The sequence below is a fragment of the Fusarium venenatum genome (assembly GCF_020744135.1).
Source record: "Fusarium venenatum strain MPI-CAGE-CH-0201 chromosome Unknown EDB82scaffold_4, whole genome shotgun sequence".
NCBI classification, from domain to species: domain Eukaryota; kingdom Fungi; phylum Ascomycota; class Sordariomycetes; order Hypocreales; family Nectriaceae; genus Fusarium; species Fusarium venenatum.
The window spans coordinates 2954559-2972718 of NW_027072132.1; the positions used below are offsets into that span (position 1 = coordinate 2954559).

Here is an 18160-nt window from a genome sequence, read left to right on the forward strand (position 1 = left end):
AGCCAGAAGCCACCACTTATATCGAATCACCTCTTGGCTCTGCAAGAACTCCGACGTCGGTGTCGGTATATCGCCAAAATTGGCCGAGGATGGAGATCCGTTAGGACCGTTATGCCCGTTGTGGTTCGAAGTGGGTCCGGGAATAGTTGTCATTTCCAATTACTTTAATCTTAAACAATGGAGTAGAAGATAACATCACAAACACAATTATGAAGAGACAGTAGTAGAATAACAAGAAACCAACGGAACATTTTGTTTATAGTTAGAGTCGTATCTAACGATTGGTGTATCTGTGAAACAAGGCAATTGACTTCAGAGAACGAATAACCATGGTGCAGGGTAAGCGTTGATTGAGTTTTGCAACTTGGCTGGCAGACATAGTATTCCAATTTGCTTTTACAATAATGACTTAGAGTTTCAATTAAACCACCAATTGTAATAGCATGAATGGCATAGGATGCCAGGTGTTTCCTCATTTGTGAAGTTAACAAACTTGGTGGGTCATCCTGCTACCAAAGTTTTCCAATTGAACTACAAGAACATTCCCATCTGTATTAGGTATTAGTATCTGAAAATCGTAAAACCACCAAAGTACATGCCTATCTGATCGCCTTGATCAATTAAACTTTGAGAAGGCCCCCATCAAATACCTATCTAATAACATATTTGATACTCAGGCAAGAGTATCACTTAATCGAGGCTTATAGGATAACGGCATTGCGTAGGTATATTTGCTTTCTTACAAGGCTTCGTTCTGACCGCTCATAGCCATAACTTCAAGAACAAAAAGTAGCTGTGAGTGTAAGTAGTTTAATTGCTTGAATCAGCTGGGTGACTAGGTTTTTCAATGCGGATTCAAAAGTATTGTCTTGATATCTACATACTGTGAGGCAGCTCTTGACTCTGTGTCCCTACCCATAACTCCAGTCTTGTGTATGTGCCGTAGTAATTCCTCTAAACGCCAGAACCCATCCATGCCCACGTCTCTACAGAACGCCGTATTTGCGCCAAAAGAAAAAGGTTGCTAGTAGCCTTATAATGTCCAAAGAAACACTATCAGCGCTTCTTACCCAACGCATCAAGCTCGGCCTCGGCATCATCATCAGCCTCACCCAGCTCTTCCTCTGCTCTTGACGCCGCAGACGCTGCAGCACCACCGCCTACGATTGATCCTCCATGTCTGGTATCCGTCTTTTCTCTCTTCTTCTCCTCATCCGCAGCATCCTTCATGATCTCGTCCTCTCCGTCGCGCAGAATCTCTCGGGCCTTCTTGATCTCCCTTTGCTTCTCGAAAACCTCCTGTACTTTGCCCAGGAACGTTGGATTCTTGCGGAACGCGAATTCAAAGTCCTCGTACTTGATCTTTTGCCGACCTGAGTAATTAGCCGCTCGTGTCGCTTCGAAAGCGATGGACTGCATAAAGTCCGTGAGGATCTCGTCGAGGACGCGGACGGTCTCGGGGAGTGGGTTTTGAACATCGCCATGTGCATATAGAAGTTGTGCCACTTATGAAAGAGTTAGCGTGTATCAGCAATCAGGAGATGGAGGAATCAAGACGTACGCTCTGCATGGCTAAAGTTCATCTTTCCGACATTCTTGCCGGCACGCGCTCTGGGCTCCATGATGAATGTGGCTATTGGCGCCTAAGCGCTTACAAATTATAGATGCGAAAAGATAGAAGAAATGCTAGATGCAAAGGGTTGAGTTTTGATGATTGGGTTTTTGGAGATAAGAGAAGCGCAGCCTCGCGGTAGAGATGTAGTTGAAATATTGCGAAAAGATTCAGGTGCTCGGCGCAGCCTTGCGACAAAAAGCTAGAGGCTCAGTCCGGGGTCCCTTCAGTGGGGTTATGACTTTTGTGGGGGTCGATTTAGGTACGTCACCCCTGGGCTTCAGTGCTCAAAGAAACACGTCGCGGCTTCGGCGAATCTTTACCCCTAAGCACACTTGTCGCATGTGAGAAAGGCAGAAGGACAAATCGATAAGGCAACGTCGAGCTTAACGTCGAGACATACAAACGAGATATCCTATTCGAAATCCTTTAATTGGTACAGGACCAGCTTCTTGAATCGTCAAAATGGTATGCACGCTGCCTATTCGTTGTCAAATCTACATGCTAACAGCTCCTCCAGTCCGCCCTCTTCAACTTCCAGTCCCTCCTACTCGTCCTCCTGCTGCTCATATGCACGAGCGCATACGTTCACCACTTTACACCAGGCATCATGGACCGAAATAAGAACGGGTACGGAATGCGACGACTCCCGAGATGTGCGACGAGACTGACACAACCCTAGATTCATGGGCATCTTTTGGAAATGCGCGAGGATAGGCGAAAGACTGAGCCCGTATATAAGTATATGCTGTGTCCTCATGGCCGTACGTCACAGTTCTTATTCTTGCTGTGTTTGTTTGACTTGGCTGACTGGACTACAGGTTTCCATCCTCCTCAACTAAACCACATATTCGCAACGACATGTTTTGTTTTTGTTTTTTACCATTAAAGATATCACGACAGGCTAGGAGTTTGAAGGGAAGAGGGGAAAAAGAACCCACTGGGCGGAGTGTTGGCGCTGTCTGTCACATATACAGATCCTCCAGATTATGATGATAAAATCATTCGACCTTGTCGTTCGCAGCTATGCCCTGCCTGCACTTGAGCGAAGCGGCACCCTGCACGATCGTGAAGAAGTGTGCTTTACGTTACATGTTCAGGAATCTACCACGCAATCCGGCAGTTTTGAAACATGGAAGGAAAATTGGGGTTCAAGTACATGAAGTGTTTTATTCCCCATTCACTCGGGGAAGTCTCAAAGCGAGTAACACGAGGTGACACCAGAACGCAACGATGGCTCAAAGCGGAGCCGCACGTAACGAACCTCGGTCTATGCTGGTACGCTCAATACCACATGACCTAAATAATATAGTCGTGCTATGATGGGGTGTTAATAATCTGACGTTGCTTGAGAGAAGAGCGTAGCACCGTATCTTGAGTCCTTTGGTACAGGCTTTCCTGCTTAGGTATATCAAAAAGCTGATGGTCATCTTGCCATCCTAACCTATAGACAAGACACCGAGTTTAATACGGATGTAGTCCATGCGCTTTCAATCATGCAGTAAAACACTGCCTGCCGCAATCATGCGAGGAGCAGCGCGCCCTGCTCAATTCATTTTGTACGTTGTTGAGGGATGTCACATTCATCCACCACGATAAGATTACAACATGCATACACACAGGGTCCGGAACAGCCAGCCTTTGCCTTTTTAATCTTTGGCTGCTTGAAATAAACCTTCCCGTCTTACAAAAAGCAAAGAGATGGGTGTGATTGGCGCAGGGAAAAGGAATACGGGACAACAAGCAGGTCCAGAATCTGGGGTTAACAAGAGCCGATCTGTTGAGAAACCCCTTCAGCCGTGTCGAAATTTGTTATTTATGTCTCATGGTAAAAGAGTGAGTGGATTAGATTGACTGGTATGTTTTGTTAGTAGCGGCGATCCAAGCCCAAGCACGGAGTTGATTGTAAGACATGAAAACAATCAAATGGCACAGTAACACGCATAGAAGTACTCAAGTTGGCTAGGCTGGTCATAAATAATCAGTCGTTTGCAAACTTTGATAGCCTGGTGCTGTTATATGTGTGCGACATGGGCGTAATTCTCGCATGAATACGATAAGTAGACTGTTAAGAACACGTTTGACCACATGCGCATGATACAAATCGAAGTAATGAAAGAAGAACAGAGCAGACTACGAAGCAAAACAAAACAAATGGTATTGGTTGCGACCGTAGACTACTCTGTTGTAGAAGTATCAAAACCACCATACCCGAAATGCAACCTTGGGCCGCTCCTTGCTTCTGAATCTTGGCCCTACACTATTAATACCAGTCACTATTATTGCCGTATCGTGGATCTGCTCCGGCCCCGAGCTTCTAGCCCCGAACTCGGCCTGAAGCTTGAGGTGGCCCCCAGTTCTGACTCGTCACGACACCACCACCTGCTCAATCCGTAAAATGAGCTGCAATTCCTAGTGCGAGGTGAAACCAGCACAGCTGCATTCGAAATGAAACTCCATTATAAAGCTAGGCGCCTTCAAGTATAAGTCTGGGAAAAGCCCCTCCCCCTCAGAAAAGGGGACATACGAAACCATTAGTTAACAGATATTGTACGAGTGTGGTTGGCGTAGATAATTGATGGGCGAAAAAGTCTGCATATGCAAGGCGAATCTAGGTGATTCGAGATGGAGATAAGACACCCAACTAATAATTACGGTGTACTGGACTATAGTCCAGAAATTGAGGGAGATTCAGTGGCAACATGTCCCTGATTCAAATCCATCGTCTAAACTCGGTCTTGCTGCCCTGCATCTGGTTTCGTTGAACGAGCATCATGGCCCAGAAAGAAATGTTGGCTGGCTTTGGGGGCGACAAGGTCGGTAGTGCCATGCAAGACGAAGAAACTCTCTACTAACCCTAAACCCAATGATTCATTCTCGAATTTGTAGGGTGTGCTTGTGCCACTGACTGGTCCTTTTGTTGGCGTTTCTTTGACAGGCATGTTAGTCTCCCAGTCAGTGAGTGGTTTCGGTCAAGTAGAAAGGCGAGGGACAAACAAACAGCCTTTATGTTAGTGTATCGACAGTTTTTTTTCAAACCCGCGTGATCATTTGTCATGGGCGCTTGCTGGGCATTAGCTGCTTGCGTTTGGTTGCACAGGGTAAAATAAATCGATTGTGGTAGAATCTCGTGAACCCGAGGTTTAATCAATGGAAGGAAAGCTACTTTGTCACTATGCCATACATGGTTGCAGCCTCGCCATGTCCGATGTCCGATGTCTGATGTGGTGGTTTCGGACCTGAACGGTCGGACGGGACGTGACACAAGGAAGGAATCCATCCGCCGTCGCCGCATGGACAAGGTGAGCTGAAAGAACATGGACTTGGGGCGAAGCGGCTGATGGAAGGTCTTAGTCAGAAACTTGGATACAAATGTTCGTTCCTGAATAATAATAGAGTTGCCTTCGAAAAGCATTCCATTCCAATAACAGACGGCATCTCCGACTCAGGTTTGGCGTCGAATCCTGCCATTAATAAGATTTGAAGGTGGCCATGTGGAAATGACCAGAACATCTTGGCAGTCTGCTGCTGAGCTTGTCAATCAGATTTGTGTGCAATGGATCAGAATGAGGTGCCATGAGTTCAGCCACAACTTGTTACACCACCACAGCAGCATTGGAGACTGACATGACTGCCATTGCGGTTACGGCGGTGAAAGATTCCCATCTGCATTGATAGCTTTGCAGCATCTTGGGCAGAACAGCATTAGTTTAGAGCCAAGTTTTGGGCTGTGGTTTTGAACACAGGTGCATTGATGCGTTGGCCACTTCGTGTCCTGGGTGGATGGTGATGTGGTCCCACACCGATGGTGTTTTGCGATTGATTCTTGATGTTTAAATGAAGGATGGAGTCCTTCCTGGTTGTTGTTGTCAATCCTGACTCATAGCGGGCGAGCCTTGCTGAACGCTATTGCATTGCAGAGTGGGCAAATAATAGCTGGCAGCTCAAGAGTGTGAGTAACAATGGGAACAACGAATGCCCAAAGCCCTGGGCCTCAGAGGGCGATTGTCAGGGTTGGCACACTTCTGTCGAGAAATGAACCCATCATCTCTTTCTGTCGAACTGGTGGTGCATAGGTAGACTGCTCCCTGCTCTACCCTGTCTGACCAGGAATCGACGAGGTCCGCTCTTAAGATTCTGCTGCCAAACACACCACTACGACACCACTAGCATTCGACGCAGATGCAGCCCCAGGGCCTGCACGCATGGACGTTCTGGCAGGTGCTGAGCCTCTATCGAAATGGCCGAAGCGTGGACGAACCCTGGTCTGCCCGCCCTGGATAGAATTTGGTGGTCTGGGATGCTCACTATATCCAAGGTTCCCAAGATATTGTTATGTTGTGAACCTCCACCAATACAATTCATTGTAAAACAATCAAGGGTCCCGAGGCTGTTGCACGCTTCCTGGCATGGAATATGCTTGCACGGGACGGTGTACCATGAGAGATTAGATATAGCTAAAAGCATCCCAGTACCACCAGGCTGGGATACACTATCAGTAATACTGACCAATTGGCAAGTTCAAAATTGGCGAAATGCCCTTCGCCTTGGAGTTGGCTGGTCACAGTGCACCGAGAGGCCTGTGAAGGCTGTAATAACGGACGGGCAAAACGGAGTACGGATACAACCTCATATCCACTTGCGAGCGCCTCGGCAAACTTGTATTTTGTGTGAGACTGGCTGGCTATGGCTTGCTGCATTGCAGAATGACACGACTGCCTGACTGACTGCATCGATACAAGTCACCGCTCCCGACCCAGTACATATCATGTCCGCAGTTGTTGTCTGTGGCGAGGTGCAAGTGAAGATTTCTGACAAATGTGTAGAAATACATACAAGACGGCACTCGTGGTGGCGGCAGTTGCGAGACCATAGATGCAAAGGTTACATACAGTAAAGTCAAAAGAAGACAATCTCCAGCCGAGGCTCAGCATGCAACTGTCGTCACTAGTAGACTGCCACAAGAAACATGATTTTTCCATCGAGAGTCAGTCAGCATCAAGATTGCATTGCTTTGTTGGCTTCTGGACCAGCGAGAGTTGCAGGACGACTCGTAGTGGCCGATGCTGGGGCGGCTCATTAGTCGCGCAGCGACTCCGCCGAAATCTGCACGCTTCTGGTCCGTTTCTAGATCAGCAGCGGCGGCGGATGGATCTTTCTGCGACCCCCCCGAGGTGTGCTAGTGCGATGGAATGACGATGGTGGTCCCTGGGAAATGGGGAGTACTTGGCCCTGGGCCGTCCCTTGTTGGGGTTATTGTTGGCGCCAGGACTCAGTTTGTACGGTAGGGTACCTTCTTCCAGCGTGGCATGTCGAGTACTAGTACTAATGTACTAACTGTACTGTGCAGGATGCCCTTCATTGGTCCCGAATAAGTGAGATCCCCTGAAATTGTTGGACGAATCGGCAGGCCAAGTTTGTTATTCCCTGGCCTGTTTGGGTCGAATGTTCCTGGAATTCGATCCGTCTTCGGCAAGTCGAATTCTGACCCTGTTCTATTTTGTTTATTTTTGTTGATGTTGCAAGATGAGGACTGACTGAGTGTCATGCTAGTACTTAGTAGGTATTAAGTTTTTATTTTTGAAGGTTTGTTAGTAGGTGTATGTATGGTACCTCTTTCCCAACGAGGACCACGTCGTCCTTCTTTAAGGGAAGGAGCCGTTTTTTCTCTCTTATCCCTACAGGATGGAAGGTACCATCCACTCGTCACTGCCAACTTTGGACTGCCCATCTCCATCTCCAGGCCCCAGGGTATTTCCATCTCCATCTCATCCCGCGGATCCTACGAAATGACATCCATGACAAAACCCACTCGATACATCGAATGTCTTGATCACGCACTGTACTAATAAGTCTGTGGAGACATTCTACTTCGCTGCTACAGTACATAGTACAGCACAGTACAGCATGGCTAGACCAGGATTGAGAACCATTCGTCCACTGGAACAATTCTCTTCTCGCTTTGACCATCAACTTTTTTCCAAGGCGGAAACTATCGTGCAATACAATACAGTACGCAAATACAGTGATTGTTTTACTGTATCTATGTATGTCGCTGTCACCAAACAAAAGAAATCTCATCGGACAAAGGAAGATCGATCACGGTGAGTGAGTGGTCCCCGTGATACCCCCTTTAGACTGAGTCAAGTAGCGTCTGACCTTCTCTACCCTACTCATCTAACAGAGACGAGGCACTGAGACGATGGCAACAACAAGCTCCGGCTCACAACATCAGAGGGTCACGCTGTCGCTGCAGTGTTAAGATTGCACTCCAATCCCCGCCAGCATGTCCTGTCCTGACTGGGACACTTGCTGGACTGAATGCCACTCTGTCTGACCTGTAAAGCCGAGAGCACAACAACCACTGGTGCCGACCGCTTCAATTGAAGTTTCGAACCATCTTCACTAAAGACATGATGTCTATTAGGCTTTCTGAGCTTTGTCACCCGATTCTGGGGGCAAGAGTTAAAAAAAACCTTTCACAGGTTCAAATATGTGCGCCATTGCCGATGAACTTATCCTACATGGAAATACAGTACGCTTTATGGCCACCACCAACCTTGCAGGACACCTAATTACAGCCCGGTACGAGGATACATCAGTGTACATGACTTTGGCCTTCACTCACCACTACTGCATTCCAACCTGGAACTCTATGCGCACACCCAAAATTCTGACACACCCCACTCATGCAGGGCCCTTCCACGTCAGAAAGATAGACTTGGAGGAGCTGGGATGTTGAAGTGAAAACATTAGGGGGTGTACTTAACGGATTTTTGCCTCGTTCTAGGTACAGTATTAATGGTCTACACGGGCTCCCCTCTGCATGCATGGCGTTCCGTTGCCCACCGCCCCAGGCAGGCCAGCCCATGCCACGCGATGCCGCGCTTGGCCCCTAAATTTCCAAGCACAGCGCAGAAAAGGCTTTCGTTCTTCTGACTCGGTTATGGAGACGACTTTGAGTTGAAGTCGGTGGAAAAAGACCTGTCTCAAGAGCCCATCAGAGGAGCCAGTGTACCACTAGCCTGGTCTCGTCTGTCTAAGTGCCACACACTATTCAGACTCTATCCACATATCAAATATCCCAGTCTCCCGTCACTGTCGTCCCCTTTTCTTTCTCTCTTCCCTTCCTCTTGATCCGTTTCCTATTTCTGTCTCCCCATACTTAGAATCATTCGACCCTCTTTAAGGCCATGAGCGTTGAAGACATATTTATCTTTCACTTGTAAGATTTTGTTTTGTTAGGCTTCTAGAACACTCAACATCAGTTTGGGCTTTTCCCTACCTTCATTTACTCGACGCAAGCACCCACGAGACGATTGGTCACATACAAAGAATATTATATACAGCCGAAACGAACTGCGAAGCAACCCACCATAAGGAACAGTGACGGCAACAGAAGTGGAATACATCATATACTGTCACACAGACGCAATACTTGGTGCACGAAAACAGTCACTATCCGCCCAAGCTCATACCATTCTCGTAAGTCGACCGCAACACCTCAACATTGCATACGGCCTTGGACACAAAACAAAGACGCACCGACTGCACTTAAAAACTAGTGCACAGCATTTGGTTGATAAACAGTTCCCCTACCAAATGGTCTGCAGCCGGCCGTGTGCTCTGATTGTTCAGCCTGCGCCCCTCGTGTTCCCGAGATGCTTTCTATTGCTGGGACATTGCATTACTAACAACTACTGAACAGTTGGCGAACTAAATACACCAGATTTCTTGGTTAACTTTCGAGTATCACCATTTTGAACCTGGCTACAATCGATTAACTGATCAACAAATACTCGGTAAATCGACAAACGATACGATGGCGGCAGATCAAGGGTTTGGAGGCCCAGTTGAGCGGTCCAGACGGAGTTTGTCAACGTCGGGCCCTGGGCCTAATGGTGAAGGCGAGACCAGACCAGAGAAGGAGACAACCAGAAAACCATCAGCCGACGAAAAGGACGAGGCCACGCAATCATCACAAGTCTTACCGCGCGGGTATGACAATGTCTCTAATGCACCAGCGCCAGCAGCAGCACCACTCTCACGAAACCCTTCCGAAATGTCAACAACCTCAGCCACATCAAGTCCAGGACCTGATAGTAGGAGGTCTCCTGCCCCAAGCCAACCACTTGAACCCCCTGTCACAAAATCAAGTCTGGGTGAGCTTGAGGTTTCTAAGATCATCAACAACCCTAAACTAAGGCACGATATCAACTTCGACCCTGAGCTGCATTTCAGACCCAATGTCGAAGGTGACAAGGGCCGAAGAAAACACGACCGCGCTAGTATCTTCTGGACAACCCTCAAAGAGGAACTCCTTGAATTCATTGTGGACCGAGATAGTTTCTATTCAAAGCACGGCACAGGCGACGACTGGTGCCTGCCCAAGCTTCTCAAGTCCGTGAAAGAGATTATCCAGACTTTGGTACCGCAGCGCGACCGACAATTTCTCGATGAGGGCCTCAACGTCGAACTTCTGATGCAGCAGTTTCACCGCGGAATCGCTGATTTGGAGAAGCTTGCTTCATGGCTTTCACGAGTTCTCAAATCCCACTGCGCACCGATGCGAGATGAGTGGGTTGATTCCATGTACAAGCAACTCAGCAATGGCAACAGCAACAACGACGTCGAGGAGCTCGTTAATGGCATGCGAAGTTTGCTTAGTGTCCTTGAGGCGATGAAGTTGGATGTTGCAAACCACCAGATTCGCTGCCTTCGACCTGCCCTCATTGAAGAGACAACAGCCTTTGAACAAAAGTTCTTGATGAAGAAGCTGCGAAATCGCAAGATGGATATCGGCGACGCTAAGCCATGGTATCAGGATGCTGCTAGAACCTATCACAATGGCTCTGGGAAAATGCCCTCTCACTTTGGTGACATGGGTGTCTTTTTCGAGGGACTGTCACGATCGATGCTTCCGTCCGCCGGCGAGAAGCCCTTGCCTGGTACATTCTTCTTCGACGAAGACCGGCTGGGGCGTGTTAGATCCGACATTCTCGATGCTATCAACCTAGATGTCTGCATGCGCATGTATGAAGACTTGGAGCGGGTTTCACGCCTCCAGTCACCTCCCGCTTGCCTCAGTGCTGTCCCAGATGACCACGAGTTCAATTTCAACACGCCTCCCTCAGCAAACTCTCGACCTTCAAGCGTCGCGCTAAGTTCCTCGGGCTCGAACTTCTCATCACCGCGGTCCTCCCTGGTCCTCCCTGCATACCTGACCTCAGATACCAACGAGTCCAAGTCGAGAGCCCGAAATCTTCGTGATACTCTAGTAGCACTACTTCAACAGGCGCCACATGATCTCCACTACCACGATCGATGGCGAGCAATGGCTCCCTCTCTGGCTCTGCAGATCTTCCGTTTCACCAATGCCCCCATGGATATGCTTACTCGTTTTGAGGAGAAGCTGACCGAGAACGTTTGCCGCATCTCGTCTCCTATTTATCAAGAGATGGAGGAGGCATACCGCAATCGACTTGTTACCGAGCTAGCCACGCGTGTACGCTACTTTAAGTCGCTGTCCGGTGTTTGCTTGTTCTCGATTGCCACCGGTAACCGTGTGCCAGCCAGCAGCCGCAGCCTGGATGCAGGACGAGACCGAGACTTGGATGCAGCTATCCGTATGGGTCAGCAGGAAGGCGGCATTGAAGACATTGCCACCCGCATTGCTCACGTTGGCGTTGTCCACTGGAGGATATGGGCTCGCATGGCATATGTCGACGAGGATGATATGTCTCTGGACTAATCGAGACGAGCACCCGTGTATCCCTTCGTGTCACCACTTCGCTATACCCCATTTACCATCTTTTAATATCGATACATGGTTAACCTACACACTACCCAGCTTGGCTTCGGGATACAACATAATTCGACCGGAACTCGATGACTATTCTTGGCTGGTCCGGAACTCAACTTACATCACTTGATCGGCGTTAGAAGCTTTTGCACCAAGGCTTTGCCGTTGCATTAAGCTTCTGTATGCGGCGGCGTTACTATTTATTCACTCCTGAATACTTCATTATGTCTTCTGCGCCTTGCTTTATAAGGAGTTTCTCTAGTTTTGGGAGGTTGGACGCGGTCCTTTGATTTGACGCAGCGGCGCTTTCGGTGTTTGGCTATCCCAAAGTACACCCGTGCTTCTTTTTTAAAGTAGCACAGCATAGTACATGGAAGCACATGACTTTTTTTGGTTTTAAGTTGTCCACATTTGGACGGCTCACTCGCATTTAGATCAGGCGCACATATTTGAGCTCATATACCGGATATTCTTTCTGTACTGTACATACACGGCGCAACAAGTGGCATAGACTAGACAAAGAAAGACTAGAAAGATTTAACTTACTCTCACAAGTCCCCCCGCCTATTTACTACCCGATTGCTCGGGTGGGTGCATTTAATGTACATTTCCTTGTTACGTTTGGTATTATGTTACACTGAGATGTGGTGCAAGTCAAGGATTAATTGTTATTGTCCATCCTGTCTAGTCCGTTGGGTAAGTCTGAAGGTGCAAAAATTAGCAGCCAAAGAAGTATGGTAACATCATAAGCTGACCTACCAACTTCGTCTCTTATGTTTCTAGCGACCAGTTCTTCCGATGCCCTGAGGCCTCTGCCTTTTTCTCATGACAACTAGGGTTTATCATTTCGATCCAGTTGATCAAGTTCCCCGGGTTCCCGAATTTGTAGCTGACTGTGAAGTTGACTGTGCTGAGACTGAGACTAGACTGTTGGCCAGCTGATCCTTAATTTGTGACTATCATCCATGTGACCTACATCAACCACCACAGAACTCATCTGTCTGCAGCATGCTGTCACTCTCGAAAACTTATAACTAAGCTTGGCTGCCGTCAGACTTTCGGTGTATGACTTCAAATACCATGTGCATATATACATAGTAGTATATATCTTACGAATGTGGCGAGATGGTCCGAGTGGCCACTTGTCTTTACCAACTGAATCTTTGTTGCTTGATTGTTGCCCTGGACAACTGAACTTAAAATGATATTAAATGTATGTGTCTTTGCTGAATAACAGAGTATGACTTTTGGATTTGATATGATGGACAAATTGTTTGTAAATGTCTGTTTCGAAAACATAGACGAAACCTTCAACCAGACTAATCATGTATATATGGTGAGACTATATCATAGATCAGTTGACAACTAACCAGTAACCTGTTAGTCCAAGGACAGGGTAAGACTGATCTAATGGCAATACAAGCTCTCGCTAAATAGACGTTCGAGAAGAAGGAATACAGGCTCTGGTTGACAACGCCGCTTTGAGGCGCATGCTTTAAGGCACAATGTTATACTTACTACTCAGTCTCGCGGCTTGGATACATTGTACGCGTAAGCCGCCCCTTTCAAGTCAACTCGATTATTCGTTGTTTCGTGATATTCGACCTGTGATACCTTATAACGCTATATTGAGTCATGCCGACTCAACGGACCTTAGTAAAGGCGTCGTGTATCAACTGATGTACAGTTGAAACTAAGGCATCAATATATGTATATTTAAGCTTAAAGCCCCTTCATAAGCTTAATACACAACCACGCATAGTTGGAGCTTCTGAGATAGGTTTGCGGAATACAATCTTTGTTCGTTCTATAAATGGATGAAGAATTTATACCTTACGTTTCCCATGTGGAAAGTATCTCAGAGGAGTATTTCTGTCTAAAGGCTTAGGGAAACATGAAGAACCGTGCCTCATCAGCAAAGCCTTGTTCATCCACCGCTCATAGGCACGTAAAATATAGAAGCACCGGTATGGTTTTATGAGAATAAAGTCAATATAGCTTCCTGTCATTCGACATGGTTCGCTCAAAGTCTAGATAATGTCCCATTCACAAGATATCGCTAACAAATTTGACCATCAGCCTCCCCTTGATCTATCGAAGAGAACCTTCTTCTCAGCTCCCGTTTTTTTGGAATCATTGATTCATCCTTCACATGAACTCCTTATGTATGCATATATACTCCCAACATCCACTCTCGGCCCCCCTACATTCAATCAGTGCTTTCAAACAGAATTAAGTGGTGGCAGAAGGAAAGTACCAACACCACTGAAGAAAAGAATTATTGTACATCGTGAAACATAACGCTGAGCTTGAAGTTAACTTGACTTCGAAGCTTCGCACCCGAAGCTTCTCCTCTCAGGGGTTGGCTCATTGAGGACTTGGAGGTACTTTGGTTGGGGTCGGGACACGCTTCAGTTTGGCCAGCTCCTCTTCGAGTTGACGTGTTCGAGCACGCTCCTCCTGTTGGCACTTGTTAGTATTGCTGTCATTAGATTTGTGTGGCGGGGATGTAGGCTTACCCTGATGTTATCCTGGAACTTCTTCCTCTCCTCACGCATTGTGGCCCTGAACTGCTCGCTCAGTACAGAGGCACCTCTGCCAACTCCGCCGTTTGGCGGAATAGCCTTGAGACGCTCGCTATCAAGGTCTTCCTGAAGCTTGGTGATGTGCCCACGAGCCTCCTCCATGTCTGACTCAAGTCGCCTGCGCAGTGTCGCCACCTCTCCTTCAAGCTGCCTCCTCACCACCTGGACATCCTGAAGGTTGTTCTCAAGCTCGATCTTCTCACGTTCAGCGCTGAGTGTTTCCTTTGTGACATCCTCAAGCTCTTGGACGGTTCCGGCCAGCTCATTCTTGAGCCTCGTGAGTTGATTCTGGAGCTTCATCACCTCGCCGCTAGTCTTGATAGCTGCCACGTCGGCGGCCCTCTCGGCACGGGAACCGTAAGCACCATCTAATTCAGCTTGAGCAATGGTGAGCTCCGTCTTTGTTTCTACAAAATTCATGTTGAGAAGCTCAAGTTCATCCTCCTTCTCCTTGAGTTGTTTCTTCTTGGCCGCCAACTCATCCTTCTGGCTCTCGACACGTTGCTGTAGGGACCTGGCATTATTCTCAGCCATTTGTTTGGATCGGTTGACTTCGTCCAGCTGTGCGTTGAGGGCTTCAATAACTGAATCCACACCAGTCAGCTGGTTACGGTTGTTGTTGCTGGAAGACTCAGCATCGGCTAGTTTCTTTTCGAGTTGCTTAACACTAGCCTCGAGAGCCGCGATCCTGCTGTTTCGTTCCTCTAGCTGACCTTGGGCGGTGCCTGCAGCACCTGCAGCGCCTGCCAGGTCTACCTGGAGTAGTTCCATATCGGACTCGAGGCGGGCGACCTTGGCATTACGTTCCTCGAGGCGAGCTTCGATATCATTGGTCTTCTCCAATTCAGCCTTGAGGGTAGCAATGGTAGCAGTGTGTACCTCAACCTGATCCCTAAAAGTATTGGCCTCCTGGATCTCAGTGTGAAGGGTTGCGATCTTTGCATCGCGCTCGTCGATCTGAGTATGGGCGGCGTTGGCTTGCTCAAGATCAGCCTGGAGCGCGGCGATCCTCTTGTTGCGCTCTTCAATCTCACTCTGAGCCGTCTCTAGATAGGCCAACTCGGATTCAAGGGCAGTGATCTTGTTATCGCGATCATTGATCTGAGCCTGGGCTGCGGCAGCAGCAGCCGTCGCATCGGCAAGATCAGATCTGACGTTCTCGAGCTCCTTCTCCAAGCTGTCAATCTTGTCTTCCCGATCTTCGACTTGCGCATGTGCTGCACCAGCTGCTCCCGCTGCACCGGCCAGATCGCTCTGCAGACGTTTCAGTTCAGATTCCAGGTCAGCGATCTTCTTGGTGCTTTCCTCCGACTGGGCCTTCTGAGCGCCGATATTGCGTGCAACACCAGTACCTTCAAGTTCCTCCAAGGTCTGTTCGAGCATAGCCTGCGCACTCATGGCGTCTCTTTCAGCTCGAGCCAACAAGATTTGTGTCTCATCCAGCTCTTCCTGTTTTCTCGCGAGTTCCTCGTCCTTCTCAGCGTCTGACTTGTTGTTCAGTTCTCGCTGCTGCTTGATCTGTCGCTTCAGTACAGACTTTTGGTTTTTGAGGGTAGTAGCCTGAGAGTACAGCCATTGAACCCTATTCGAGAACCCGGGAAGACTGAATGCTTCGTCGATATCGAACTCATCATCAGAGACTTCCTCGTCTTCGTAGCCCCTCTCAATGCGGGTTCTTCGACGCTCCTCCTTCTCTTTCTTGATCTTGGTGAAGCCTGTCTGCATCATGTTCCAGAGGTTCATAAGAATTCGCTCCACTTGCTCATCATCCTGCTTCTCTGGTGGGCCTGATCGAGATATTTGAACAGCACGTTCTAATTCGGAATCTGCTGCACATAACGCATCCTCGAGATAGGTAAGTTTCGACTCGATGCTATCTTGTGAAGACTGAGGTGCAGCTGGGTACTCGGGATCCACCGTCACCAACAGATCGCGAACTTGTTGGTTTAGTGATTCGATGCGTTTGTCGATGGAGCTGTCAACCTTGCCACTGTCGCCGGAAGACTCTTCTTGCTCGACCTCGATGGCGTTTAGACCCATTTCGAGATAATCCATCTGATTGTTCAGCAGCTCCCCTGGCTTCATTCCTGGCACACCAAATGGAGGGTCGTAGTACTCCTCGTTCTTGGAAGGGTTGAAGCGAACGATCGCATCCCGTAATGACCCGTTCAGGTTCTCTAGACGAGCTTCCATCTCTGTTATCGACGTAACTAAAGAATCAGACTGGCCTTTGAGATGCAGATTCTCATCCTTAATCTTTTCCATCTCATCTTTCAGCTGGCTGTGCTGTTCTCGAATTGGTGATTTGAGTGGTATTTCGATAGGCTGTTGGCGAGGAGGTCCCCTGGTAGATACTCCATTCGCTTGGCCGAAGTGGTTGTCATCGTGAAAGAAGTGCTCATCGCCGGCGCGATCCATACTGTTGCGCGTATAAGTATATAGGCTCTCTGGACTTCCGGGCATACCATTCATTGGATGAAGCGTAGGGGTCATGTCCTTCTTCTTATTTGATGCTTTATGTGTGAGCTGAAGAATACCAGCAGTGTGTTCCAGTAGGCGTCGTTGAGGGTCCATAAGCCGTTTCTCAAGATTAAAGAGCTCCGCTGCCAACTCCTCACACTTCCTTTCGCTCGCCTGCCTCTCAGTCTCAGCTTCCTTTGCGCGAGCGTGGTCGCCACTGTTGCGACCCAGAAGACTCCTCCGCTTGCCATCCAGCTTCCCGGGATTATATAATCTCGCCATTGAAATTGCTGCATCTCGGTATTTGGACTGAATTGTCAGGTTCTGTCGAGTCGACTCAACGCGTTGAGACAAAGACTGGCACTGCTTCTTAAGATCGTCTACTTCTTCTTGCGACAAGATCGCGTATTCTTTACTATCAGAAAGAGCGGTTTCGGTGAGGAGATGTACTTGGATCGGGTCTCTAAGGTCGACAAGCGCGGAGCTTTGTGGTCGTTCAGGATTCATCTATGTCATGAGTTAGAGGTTGTAAGTCGAAAACTCGACGATTATGACTATACCGGATTATAAAGTCCTTGATCCTTTTCGAACCCGTTCATTATGTCGCTGCGATAACCTTCAACGAAGGTTTTTCCACGAGGACTTGCAGCCGTGGGCGACATCCTGGAAGAGTCGAACCCATACGGGCTACCCTCTCGCGCGTATGCACTCATATTTTGACGAGTTTATGATTGTTTTGTGTTGAGTATCAGAGCATGGAATGATCCTCGAATGGGAATTGACGGTCAAGATAACACAACAGAAGCCATAGAGAGCGATGGCTGGTCAATCTCAGAAAGTTTGACAGGTGGTTGACTGTTTGCTGGATGGTACAACAAAGGGGCGTCGCGTCCAGAAACGGTTGGGGCTAGGGAATCGCAGAACGTCAAGAGCAATCCTGCAAGAGGCTCTGAACTGCTACCGCCAAAGAGTCGGTGCAGAAACCTTGAGGTTATTCCAAATGCTGGGGAGGGAAAAGGAGAGGTCGGTGTCGACTAAGAAGAAAAGGAGACCCATCGACAACCCAAGAGGTCGAATACGGTTGATTAATTACCTTAAGTTGTCCAGTGGGACCCTTGTGAAGAACTCCACTGCAAGTTGAATTACAGCGGCGGAGCTGATGAGTCTAACCGAGTCAGGTAGACAGATACGTACCGGCTCGGGGCAGATCTACCACTCAGGCCACTGCAATCCCGTTTTCTAGGGGTTTTCGGCGGTTGGAGCAAGGCACATGAGGGGCGCACCCGCATTGCTCAGGCATGGGTCCTTCCACTAGTCTTTATCGAGTTCCTAGCTCTTTGATAGATTAACCAGTAGGAATGAGCCGCTGTTTCGAGAATGGTCTTGTGAGAGAACAAGGGAAAAAAGAGAACAGAATGGATATCGAGTTTCTTTTTCTTCTTTATCTAGGTGATTATGACTTGCATGATAATTACAGAGCTTTAGAGGCTAAGTTGGTATCCTTGAAAGCCCATCCCCTTATTTATAAACATTAACGCTCCCTTTATAGTGGCTTTTACTGGCGTTGCTGTCATTACCTCCATGGCTGTGTCCACTGATCCCGCAGCAATGCTGACAGTTGACGGATGTGGCTGACAATGCCATGGACGAGTTCCGATTGCCCAAGCTGATACCCTCCTTCGATACACGAAACTGTCAGCC

General features: G+C 48.1%; 5 protein-coding genes across 5 annotated transcripts; 2 read left to right on the forward strand and 3 right to left on the reverse strand.

The window, feature by feature from the left end:
• Positions 1-798: 798 nt before the first annotated feature.
• On the reverse strand, positions 799-1847 carry EDB82DRAFT_513842 (transcription initiation factor IID, 18kD subunit-domain-containing protein). The gene is made up of 2 exons (XM_025737883.2): positions 1562-1847; positions 799-1505 (listed from the first exon to the last, which is right to left on the reverse strand). Exons 1-2 carry the CDS (start codon positions 1620-1622, stop codon positions 1057-1059), a joined length of 510 nt encoding a protein of 169 aa, XP_025592699.1. The 5' UTR covers positions 1623-1847; the 3' UTR covers positions 799-1056.
• A 64-nt stretch (positions 1848-1911) lies between these two features.
• On the forward strand, positions 1912-2546 carry EDB82DRAFT_311165 (uncharacterized protein). Its single transcript, XM_025737884.2, has 4 exons — positions 1912-2080; positions 2133-2242; positions 2295-2376; positions 2434-2546. The coding sequence occupies exons 1-4, from the start codon at positions 2078-2080 to the stop codon at positions 2452-2454; spliced, it is 216 nt and encodes a 71-aa protein (XP_025592700.1). The 5' UTR covers positions 1912-2077; the 3' UTR covers positions 2455-2546.
• A 1519-nt stretch (positions 2547-4065) lies between these two features.
• On the reverse strand, positions 4066-5397 carry EDB82DRAFT_311223 (uncharacterized protein). The gene is made up of 3 exons (XM_065607453.1): positions 4614-5397; positions 4380-4560; positions 4066-4141 (listed from the first exon to the last, which is right to left on the reverse strand). The coding sequence occupies exons 1-3, from the start codon at positions 5025-5027 to the stop codon at positions 4122-4124; spliced, it is 615 nt and encodes a 204-aa protein (XP_065463321.1). The 5' UTR covers positions 5028-5397; the 3' UTR covers positions 4066-4121.
• A 4037-nt stretch (positions 5398-9434) lies between these two features.
• On the forward strand, positions 9435-11363 carry EDB82DRAFT_480124 (T-complex protein 11-domain-containing protein; the record flags this gene model as incomplete). The annotated part of the gene is made up of 1 exon (XM_025737889.1): positions 9435-11363. One exon carries the CDS (start codon positions 9435-9437, stop codon positions 11361-11363), a length of 1929 nt encoding a protein of 642 aa, XP_025592704.1.
• Positions 11364-13400: 2037 nt separating this feature from the next.
• EDB82DRAFT_513856 (Up-regulated during septation-domain-containing protein) lies at positions 13401-17552 on the reverse strand. Its single transcript, XM_025737890.2, has 3 exons — positions 17020-17552; positions 13934-16966; positions 13401-13874 (listed from the first exon to the last, which is right to left on the reverse strand). Exons 1-3 carry the CDS (start codon positions 17170-17172, stop codon positions 13782-13784), a joined length of 3279 nt encoding a protein of 1092 aa, XP_025592705.1. The 5' UTR covers positions 17173-17552; the 3' UTR covers positions 13401-13781.
• Positions 17553-18160: the final 608 nt, after the last annotated feature.

Excerpts from the sequence above, each read along its gene's own strand:
- EDB82DRAFT_311223 (XM_065607453.1), bottom strand. The coding sequence starts at position 5,027 with ATGCTTTTCGAAGGCAACTCTATTATTATTCAGGAACGAACATTTGTA. Across the intron at positions 4,561-4,613 it reads GATACACTAACATAAAGGCT|ACTAACATGCCTGTCAAAGA; the intron begins GTTTGTTTGTCC and ends ACTGACTGGGAG. Across the intron at positions 4,142-4,379 it reads CTTTCTGGGCCATGATGCTC|TCGTATGTCCCCTTTTCTGA; the intron begins GTTCAACGAAAC and ends TAACTAATGGTT.
- EDB82DRAFT_513856 (XM_025737890.2), bottom strand. The coding sequence starts at position 17,172 with ATGAGTGCATACGCGCGAGAGGGTAGCCCGTATGGGTTCGACTCTTCC. Across the intron at positions 16,967-17,019 it reads ATCAAGGACTTTATAATCCG|ATGAATCCTGAACGACCACA; the intron begins GTATAGTCATAA and ends CTCATGACATAG. Across the intron at positions 13,875-13,933 it reads AGTTCCAGGATAACATCAGG|GAGGAGCGTGCTCGAACACG; the intron begins GTAAGCCTACAT and ends AAGTGCCAACAG.
- EDB82DRAFT_513842 (XM_025737883.2), bottom strand. The coding sequence starts at position 1,622 with ATGGAGCCCAGAGCGCGTGCCGGCAAGAATGTCGGAAAGATGAACTTT. Across the intron at positions 1,506-1,561 it reads GAACTTTAGCCATGCAGAGC|TGGCACAACTTCTATATGCA; the intron begins GTACGTCTTGAT and ends CTCTTTCATAAG.
- EDB82DRAFT_311165 (XM_025737884.2), top strand. Across the intron at positions 2,243-2,294 it reads ATGGACCGAAATAAGAACGG|ATTCATGGGCATCTTTTGGA; the intron begins GTACGGAATGCG and ends ACACAACCCTAG. Across the intron at positions 2,377-2,433 it reads TATGCTGTGTCCTCATGGCC|GTTTCCATCCTCCTCAACTA; the intron begins GTACGTCACAGT and ends ACTGGACTACAG.